Source organism: Chiloscyllium plagiosum, unplaced genomic scaffold, assembly GCF_004010195.1.
Source record: "Chiloscyllium plagiosum isolate BGI_BamShark_2017 unplaced genomic scaffold, ASM401019v2 scaf_2310, whole genome shotgun sequence".
NCBI classification, from domain to species: domain Eukaryota; kingdom Metazoa; phylum Chordata; class Chondrichthyes; order Orectolobiformes; family Hemiscylliidae; genus Chiloscyllium; species Chiloscyllium plagiosum.
In genome coordinates, this window is record NW_025214760.1 from 26,767 (window position 1) to 36,841 (window position 10,075).

At 43.6% G+C, this 10,075-nt stretch overlaps 1 protein-coding gene across 1 annotated transcript; it reads right to left on the minus strand.

Moving 5' to 3' along the window:
• Positions 1-3,524: 3,524 nt before the first annotated feature.
• On the minus strand, positions 3,525-5,588 carry LOC122548020 (zinc finger protein 239-like). The gene has a single exon (XM_043686578.1). The coding sequence runs from the start codon at positions 5,414-5,416 to the stop codon at positions 4,367-4,369; it is 1,050 nt and encodes a 349-aa protein (XP_043542513.1). The 5' UTR covers positions 5,417-5,588; the 3' UTR covers positions 3,525-4,366.
• Between the last annotated feature and the right edge of the window lie 4,487 nt (positions 5,589-10,075).

Here is a 10,075-nt window from a genome sequence, read left to right on the forward strand (position 1 = left end):
TTTGGCTTCAGCGGTGTAGAGGTCAGTGCGCCAACTACTACGGCACCCCCTTTATCCGCTGGCTTGATGGTGAGGTTGGGATTGGAGCAGAGAGATTGGAGGGCTGCTCGTTGTGAGGGTGAGAGGTTGGAGTGGGGGAGGGAGGTAGACAGGTTGAGGTGGTAAATATCCCGGCTGCAGTCCATTGTCTATATTGTGGAGATTAGCTCATCCCTGTCTGTATCATAGCGAAAAGCTGTCCCTATCTTTGTGATGGAGATTAATAGGAACTGTCTATATAATGGAGAAAAGCAGTCCATGTCTAAATAATAGAGAACAGCAGTGTTTGTGTATATGCTGCATAGCCACAGTGCCTGTCACTAGAATGGAGTAGACATTCTCAACGGGGACCATATGACCTCCTTAGTGGCCCTGGCACATTTGAAAGCAGCCACAGGTTTATGGAGGCCCTTGTAACAGAAACAAAGTAATAACAAAACAACAATCTTCATTGGAGTCAATAGTTGCCCTCCTGTTTATAATATCTTTCCAACACACCGTTTGAATTCAGTGCACCTGGTAAATTAATTGTTTAAGTTCCTCCCACACAGCCTCACTTCAGAGTCCGTCACGAATCAGACTGCACTGGGTTAATGTATTCAATCAAGGGTTCTTGCAACTATTATCGCCATACTTCATTATCTGAAAGGCAGTGTGTCTTGCTAGGCCTTTTGTATCCTAGTTCGTTTACTCATTATTTTCCTCATAAGTTCCTTATGATTATTTTTATTATTTTCAGAAATAATTCTACCTATTAATACCTTGGCCAAAAAAAAAGTGTTGGCAGTATTCAGTGGAATACTGATTGTATAGTCTCATCGCATCGCCGCCAAAGCCATCTGTGCCTGTGTGTTTAAACTGCAGGACTACATTGTCAAATGAATGTCTAGACCTCACATCTAGATTAAAAGGATAAACCCTGAGATGTCTTCAAAAACCTTGGAAATAATTTCAAGAGGAGGTCAATGCTGAAAGAAATGCTTACTCAAACATCACAGAGATTAGAGAAGGGTCTTGTTGCTTCATACAAAATTGGTAAACTGATTGCTAAAACTGGAAATGCTTGCAACATTAGTGAGTCACTTAGACTACCTTCAGCGTTCATAATAATGAGGTCATGAATTCCAGTGCCAAAAATAATTCAGGCAATTCCTTTGAGTAGTTCTACTGTTCCTAGAAGAATCGATGAGATGGTACAGAACATTGAAGAGGGATTGATCGGTTCATTACAATCCAAGAAATTCTCTTTACAATTAGACAAAACCAGTTTACAACATCATAACGCTATTCTCATGGTTTATGTGATCTTCTGGAACAGAAACAAACTAAGGGAAGAGATGTTGTTTGCCAGGAGGATTAAAACAAATACTGAGGAACAGTCTATTTTTGAAGAAGTCAAACGTAACTTTAGCAAGAACAGTATCCCAGTGAAGAATATAATTGTGCAACTGATGGTGCCACTTCTATGGTTGATCAATACAGAGGATTCATCTATCTAAAAAGAGTTACACCTTCTGTCTTTACTATTCATTGAATCATTCACAGAGAGCACGTAGTAGCTAAAAACTTAGGAGGACGTCTCAATCTTTCGCTTTCAGTTGTCATAAAGGTTGTAAACTTCTTCAAATCCCATGCCCTTCAGGATTGTCTTTTTGGGTAGCTGTGTGAAGAAAATGAAGACAACTTCTGGATACTGCAGCTGCGTACCAAGGCAAGGTGGCTTTCCAAGGTAAACTGTCTTCAACATTTTGTTACACTCTGGGACACCATAGTTTCAATCATATCTGATAGAGAGTATGTAAAAAGATGTATTGATGCTAAGGCAGAAATATTTTATCTGCCAGATAGCTTTCAGAAACTCAATTTGTTGAGCAGACCTTACAGTGCAAAACCAATAACCTCGCAGATTGTAGCCATTATATCTTTCCTCAACAAAACTCAAAAGTCTATTGGCACAATATGGGATGTCGAGAATTTTTACAATTTCCAAACCTGAAGACAATTGCGAGATACTGAAGGATGATGACCTGTTTATGTGAAACATCTAAAGCAGGTGCACAAGGATGTTTCGTCGACTCTCCTGCTCCTCAGATGCTACCTGACCTGCTGTGCTTTTCCAGCACCACACTCTCGACCCTGATTTCCAGCATCTGCAGTCCTCATTTCTTCAAAGGAAGGGAGAGTATGTGGGCAGGTAATTTTTTTTCGGATTAAAAGAGAATGTGACCTAGAAACTAAAATTGCCTATTTGGAATTATTACCCTGCACCGTCAGTGATAACTTTTAAAAAAAACTATTGGAAGGGAAAGATTTGCAAACAGAAATGTCAAAGCTATCAGCGAAAAGCACATTTCTAATAATGTAAAATGTGATTCAAACACTTGCTATAGGAGGCCAGGTTAACTCAGTTGGTAGAAAATCTGCTGTTCAATTAGCAATTAAGGTCAACATTCCATTTTCTTTCATAATTTGCAGCACCATACATTAGAAGCTGTCTTTTGAGGTCTAACTGTGGACCAAGCAACATTTGAGCAGAATTATCTTGCTGCCAAAATCCCATTGACTATCCAGGACTGTGTCACTGAATATGCTTATGGGAAAACAATATATTCTTCCTTCCCTGGCGGGTCTACTAACCTTATGGACAACAGGCAAATGCAATGAATAAATTATCCTGTCCAAATATGTTGCTTCTCACTAATCCAGATTGAAAATCAATTTACCATAGATCAGCCAAGCACTCAACTGAGACACACCACTGGACACAGAACTCCAGTCATAAAAATATTCCTCGATCATCACCCACTGCTTCCTGCCATCAGCGAACTGTGGATCCAACTGACCAAATTTCACTAGATCCAATTGTTACCTTTGATATTAGTGTTCCATGCAGGAACATATCAAAAGTCTTAATGTCCAGGGAGGCTACATCAAAAGTATTCATTTGCATCCAATTGTGTCAGCTGTAGGACACAGAATTTAGAGGCTATAAATTCTGTGTCTTACAATCATGTACTCCACAACCACCTGATGAAGGAGCAGAGTTCCAAAAGCTACTGCTTCCAATGAGATCTGTTGGACTATAACCTGGTGTTGTGATTTTTACCTTTATACACCCCAGCATCTCCAAAAGTTAATGCTGGAGAAGTTGAAATTCCCTGCTATGACCACCCTATTACATTTACACTTCCCTGAAATTTCTCTCTTTACCCGCTCTTCCACCCAAATGGGTTTATTGAAAGAGTTTTTGAAACTGTAATAAATACCCTGACATTATAGTGACACCCCCTCCTATTCTGCCTCCTTCACTGTCTCACATGAAGACCATATATCCTGGAGTACTGAGTCTCCAAACCTACCTCTCTTTCAACCATGTCTCAGTGACAGCAATGTCATCATAGTCCCATGTTTTAATTTGCATCCTTAACTTTTCTGCCTTGTTCGTCAAACTCAGCATTAAAATCAATGTAACTCAACTGTGTTAAACTCCCTTGTACCTTAACTGTCTTGTAACGTCCATGCCTCCCTGACACATTAATTGACCGTCTTTAGATTCCATCCCCTTGCCACGTTAGGTTAAACACCACTCAACAGCACTCATAACTAAATTCCCACCATTACAAGCTATATCTCACTCTGGATGTGCCTTCTCCCAACTTCTCATATGAAGTGTACACATGATTATCTTATCTCTAAGGCACTCAGAATGAGGCAGACTTCATGCAACATGGATTCAATGAAAAGCTGATGTGTATAATTTTTATCCCAAACAAGTCACTGAACCTGTGGTGTTTATAATCATCATCAAACCACGTTTTCTGGACCTGTTTCTGGATATAGATAAAAGTAGCATCAAATCCACCACTGTCAGATAGTCAGGAACTCATTACAACCATCATCGTTACTAGAAAACTCATTGTGGACAGATTTTACCCAGTGTAAATGTGTTGATGTACAGTGACAATGTGATCATTTTCAAAACATACCATACAGACACACAATTATATCAACATTTACCTAAATTGTCAGCCTCTTTAACACAGCTGAGTTTATTTATATCAATACAAACAGCCCAATGACCAAAGTACATTCCTTTGTGTTAGGGAAAGCAAAACCCTTCACCTATGATTCTTTGTGAATTTGCTAGTAAATTTGCAAATAGTAAATCCATTTACACAAACAGAGCAGGTGAACATGACCCAGCCAGTGTCATTTCACTGGTATGCTAACAGTTTGGATGACAGTGAATACCATTCATATGTGGAACAAGTGAAAGGTCTCTCCCCTCAGTGAACTCACTGGTGCACCAGCTGGTGAGTTGACTCTGTCAATGTTTCTCACCAGTGTGAAGTCGCTGGTGTCTCTGCAGGTTGCATGATTGGCTAAACCTCTTCCCACAAGTGGAGCAAGTGAATGGTTTCTCCCCAGTGTGAACTCGCTGGTGACTCTGCAGCTTGGATGACTGAGTGAATCCTTTCCCACACACTGAGCAAGTGAATGGTTTCTCCCCAGTGTGAACCCCCTGGTGTTCCAGCAGTTTAGAGGAGCAAATGAACCCCTTTCCACATTCAGGACAGGTGAATGGTTTCTCCCCAGTGTGAACTCGCTGGTGTAGCTGTAGTTTGGATGACTGCACAAATCCTTTCCCACATTCAGGACAGGTGAACGGTCTCTCTCCAGTGTGAACCCGCTGGTGTATCAGCAGGTGGGATGACCGAGCAAATCCTTTCCCACATTCAGAACAGGTGAATGGTTTCTCCCCAGTGTGAACCCGCTGGTGTATCTGCAGGCTGGATGACTGAGTGAACCCCTGCCCACAATCGGAGCAAGTGAATGGTCTCTCTCCAGTGTGGAGTCGCTGGTGTATCCGCAGGCTGAATGACCGAGTGAAACTCACCCCACACTGGGAGCAGGTAAATGGTCTGTCCCCAGTGTGGACTCGCCGGTGGACCTGCAGGCTGGATAACTGAGCGAATCTCGACCCACAGTCAGAGCAAGTGAATGGTCTCTCCCCAGTGTGGACTCGCTGGTGTATCTGCAGGTGGGATGATTGACTGAATCCCATCCCACAATCAGGGCAAGTGAACGGTCTCTCCCCAGTGTGGATTCGCTGGTGTATCCGCAGACTGGAGGACTGACTGAATCCTCTCCCACACTCTGAGCAGGTGAATGGTCTCTCCCCGGTATGAACTCGCTGGTGTGTCAGCAGGTGGGATGACTGAGTGAATCCCATCCCACAATCCGTGCAAGTGAACGGCTTCTCTCCAGTGTGACTGAGTTGGTGAGTTTCCAGACGGGATGGGTAAAGAAATCCCTTCCCACAATCGTCACACTTCCATGGTCTCTCCTCAGTGTGACTGCGCTGGTGTTTGGACATTTCAGATGAATCTTTACAGACTCTTCCACACACAGACGATATGTGTTTCTCCCCGGTGTGAATGGTACTTTTTCCTTCAATGCTCAAAATCCTGAGATAACGAGATTATTACAAACACAGTGACTGTCAGATCTGGATGTGAATTTGTTTGAAACCTCTCATTACAAAACAACCTTTCAAACAGAAAACAAATGTATTCGGAGAAACCAGAAGAGAACACAGGCTGTGAAACAGAGAAATCAATCTGGTCACTTGGGAAAACTGCTAGATCATTAAAACTGAGCTCATTCATAAATAAGCCACAACCCAATACCGTTCCTGGTTTCTACCAATCGCCCTTCAGAGAGATTGGAGGGTAATGACAAGGAAATAGGGAAATCCCCGGCAATTACAGACCAGTAAGTCTCACGTCTGTCGTCTGTAAGGTGCTGGAAAGGATTCTGAGGGACAGAATTTATGACCATCTGGAAGAGCATGGCTTGATTAAATGCTGTCAGCACGTCTTTGTGAGGGGCAGGTCATGCCTCACAAACCTTATCGAGTTCTTTGAGGATGTGACTAGAAACGTTGATAAGGGTCGAGCTGTGGATGTGGTGTATGTGGACTTCAGCAAGGCATTTGATAAGGTTCCCTATGGTAGGCTCATTCAGAAGGTCAGGAGGAATGGGATACAGGGAACTTAACTGTCTGGATACAGAATTGGCTGGCCAACAGAAGACAGCGAGTGGTAGTAGAAGGAAAATATTCTGCCTGGAAGTCTGTGGTGAGTGATGTTCCACAGGGCTCTGTCCTTGGGCCTCTACTGACAGTTGGTGTGATCTCATGGGCCAAATGGCCTGCTTCCTACGATTCTATGAGTACAGAGGTTGGAATGTCATTTTGCAGCTGTGTATGACATTGGTGAAGCCAGTTGTAGAATACTGCGATCCATTCTCGTCTCACTGACTTCAGAAAGATGGTACCAGGGTAGGACTTACACACTTAATGGTAGGTTCCTGGAAATTGTTACTGAAAAAAAAGAGACCTTGGGGTGCAAGTTCATAGTTAGTTGGAAGTGGAGATGAAGGTAGACAGGATTGTGAAGGTGGTGTTTCGGACGCTAGCTGTTAACGGTCAGTGCATTGAGTAGAGGAGTTGCAAGGTCATGTTGCAGCTGCAAAGGATATAGGTTACGCCACTCTTGCAAAACTGCATTCTGCTCTGGTCTCCTTAAGATAGATGTTGTGAAACTTGAAAGCGTTCAGAAAACATTCACAAAGACGTTGCTAGGGTTGAAGGGTTTGAAGTATAGGTAGAGGCTGAATAGGCTGGAGCTATTTTCCTTGGAGCATTGGAAGCCGAGGGGTGCCTTGCAGAAGTTTATGAAATCATGGGGAGCATGGATACAGTGAATAGTCAAAATTATTTTCCCAGGGTAGGGCAGTCCAAAACTAGAGGGTGAAAGGTGCCAGACTTGAAAGGGACCAAAGGGGCAACCTTTTTAATCAGAGGGTGGTGCATGTACAGATCGATACGGACAAGTTGGACTGGACAGTCTGTTCCTGCTGTATAACTCTAAAGTGCTTAAACAAAATGATAGAAATCTGAAATAAAAACAAAGTGGAAACACTAAGCAGGTGTGGCAGCATCTGAAATGGTGACAGATGCAGAAAATATTGCATCCTTGAAGACATGTTTAGATGATCATACAAGGCACTACCACATATGTTACACACTGGGTGCTGGAAAATGGGACGAGAGTAAATAAGGGCTCGATGACCAGCATGGATATGATGGGCTCATTCTGTTCAACAATTTTATGTCAGAGACTTTGACCCCATTTTGTCCCACGTTTCTCTGTGATTTTAGGAAGCAGGCAGGAGCTGCAAAAAGTGAAGAATGCAAATAATACATTGGCCTTCACAGTGAAAGCACAGGACTTTCAGAAAGCTTTTGATAAAGTCCCACATAGGAGGTTAGTGAGCAAAATTAGGGTTGGCTGATAGGAAACAAAAGAGTAGTGATAAACAGCTCCATTTCGGAATGGCAGGCAGTGACCAGTGGGGTACCGCAGGGATCCGTGCTGGGACCGCAGCTTTTTACAATATATGTTAATGATATAGAAGATTGTATTATAATAACATTAGCAAATTTGCTGATGATTCTAAGCTGGGTGGCAGGGTGAAATGTGAGGAGGATGTTAGGAGATTACAGGGTGATCTGGATACGTTAGGGGAGTCGTCAGATGCATGGCAGATGCAGTTTAATGTGGATAAATGTATGGTTATCCACTTTGGTGGCAAGAACAGGAAGGCAGATTACTACCTAAATGGAATCAATTTAGGTAAAGGGGCAGTACAAAGAGATCTGGGTGTTCCTGTACACCAGTCAATGAAGGTGAGCACGCAGGTACAGCAGGCAGTGAAGAAGGCTAATAGCATGCTGGCCTTCATAACAAAAGAGATTGAGTATATAAGCAAAGAGGTTCTTCTGCAGCTGTCCAGGGCCCCTGGTGAGCCCACATCTGGAGTACTGTGTGCAGTTCTGGTCTCCAAATTTGAGGAAAGACATTCTGGCTACTGAGGGAGTGCAGCGTAGGTTCACAAGATCAATTCCTGGAATGGAGGGACTACCTTACGCTGAAAGACTGGAGCAACTGGGCTTGTATACCCTTGAGTTTAGAAGACTGAAAGGGGATCTGATTGAGACATATAAGATTATTAAAGGATTGGACACTCTGGAGGCAGGAAACATGTTTCTGCTGATGGGTGAGTGCCGAACCAGAGGACACAGCTTAAAATACGGGGTAGACTATTTAGGACAGAGATGAGGAGAAACTTCTTCACCCAGAGAGTGGTGGCTGTGTGGAATGCTCTGTCCCAGAGGGCAGTGGAGGCCCAGTCTCTGGATTCATTTAAGAAAGAGTTGGATAAAGCTCTCAAGGATAGTGGAATCAAAGGTTATGGAGATAAGGCAGGAACAGGATACTGATTAAGGATGATCAGCCATGATCATATTGAATGGTGGTGTAGGCTTGAAGGGCAGAATGGCTTACTCCTGCACCTATTGTCTATTGAGCAGTGATAGCTTTCTATAAGGCCTTTGGTGAGACCACACTTTGAGCACTGTGTATACCTATAGTGGGCGGCACGGTGGCACAGTGGTTAGCACTGCTGCTTCACAGCGCCAGAGACCCGGGTTCAATTCCCGACTCAGGCGACTGACTGTGTGGAGTTTGCACATTCTCCCCGTGTCTGCATGGGTTTCCTCCGGGTGCTCCGGTTTCCTCCCACAGTCACAAAGATGTGCGGGTCAGGTGAATTGGCCACGCTAAAATTGCCCGTATTGTTAGGTTAAAGGGGTAAATGTAGGGGTATGGGTGGGTTGCGCTTCGGCGGGTCAGTGTGGACTTGTTGGGCCGAAGGGCCTGTTTCCACACTGTAAGTAATCTAATCTAAAAAAAATCTATGTTCTCCTTTCCCAAGAAAGGGTGCCCCAGCTATTGAGAGAGTAAAGGAGGTTCACCAGACTGAGTCCTGGGATGTCAGGACTGATGTATGAAGAAAGACTCGATCCTCATTTAATCCTCCTTTCTTTAGTCTTGGAAGCACTGACTACATCAGTAATGAATGATCCAACTCCCATTTTCTGATCTGAATCTGACCCATCTAAGCCTACACTTTGATTCCCATCCCCCGCCATATTAGTTTAAAACCTCACCAACAAAACTGGCAAATGCCCCCACAAGGAGATTTCTCCCAGCTCTAACCAGGGGCAAGCAGTCAGGCTTGCGTAGGTCCCACTTACCACAAAATGATCCCAATGCCTCAGTATCTAAACCCTTCTCTGGTACACCATTTCTCCAGCTACACGTTCAGCTGACCTATCCACATTTCTGCTCTTGCTAGCACATGGCACTGGGAGCAAGTCTTACATTATTACATTTGACGACTAGCATTTTAACGTATCACCTATCTTCCTAGATTCAGATTTCAGGCCCCCATCCCTTTGTTTCGCTATGTCGTTACTACTTAGGTTTTCCACTACCACTGGCTGTTTACCCTCCAACTCCAGAATGTCCTGCAGCCACTCCATGATATTGCAGATTGTAATGACACTGCTCCTTTAACATAGAACAACACAGCGCAGAACAGGCCCTTCGGCCTTCAACGTTGCGCCAACCTGTGGACTTATCTCAGCTCGTTCCCCCTATACTATCCCAAAATCTCCCTAATGTGCTGAGTTGACCATAGAAAACAAGTTATGTTGTCCTTGGTTTTCTTTTCAGAAGGGTCATACAAACAGACTCTGGGTGGTCTGGACTTTAGGGACAATTTGATTATAGCAAATATATTCTCTCAGGCAAAAGGCTTTCAAGTTTAAAAAACACATGTGGACAATGAAAAGGGAGTGGCCAGTTTTCCTAACTCAAATTTTCTCTGTTTTGGTTTGGCTTTAGCAGTCTGGCTAGGTAAAAACAATGACTGCAGATGCTGGAAACCAGATTCTGGATTAGAGTGGTGCTGGAAAAGCACAGCAGTTCAGGCAGCATCCGAGAAGCAGGGAAATCGACATTTTGGGCAAAAGCCCTTCATCAGGAAAGAGGCAGAGTGCCTGAAGGGTAGAGAGATAAATGAGAGGAGGGTGGGGGTGGGGAGAAAATAGCATATAGTACTATAG

What these genes read in the sequence shown, in the direction of transcription:
- LOC122548020 (XM_043686578.1), bottom strand. Translation starts at nt 5,416, where the DNA reads ATGTCCAAACACCAGCGCAGTCACACTGAGGAGAGACCATGGAAGTGT.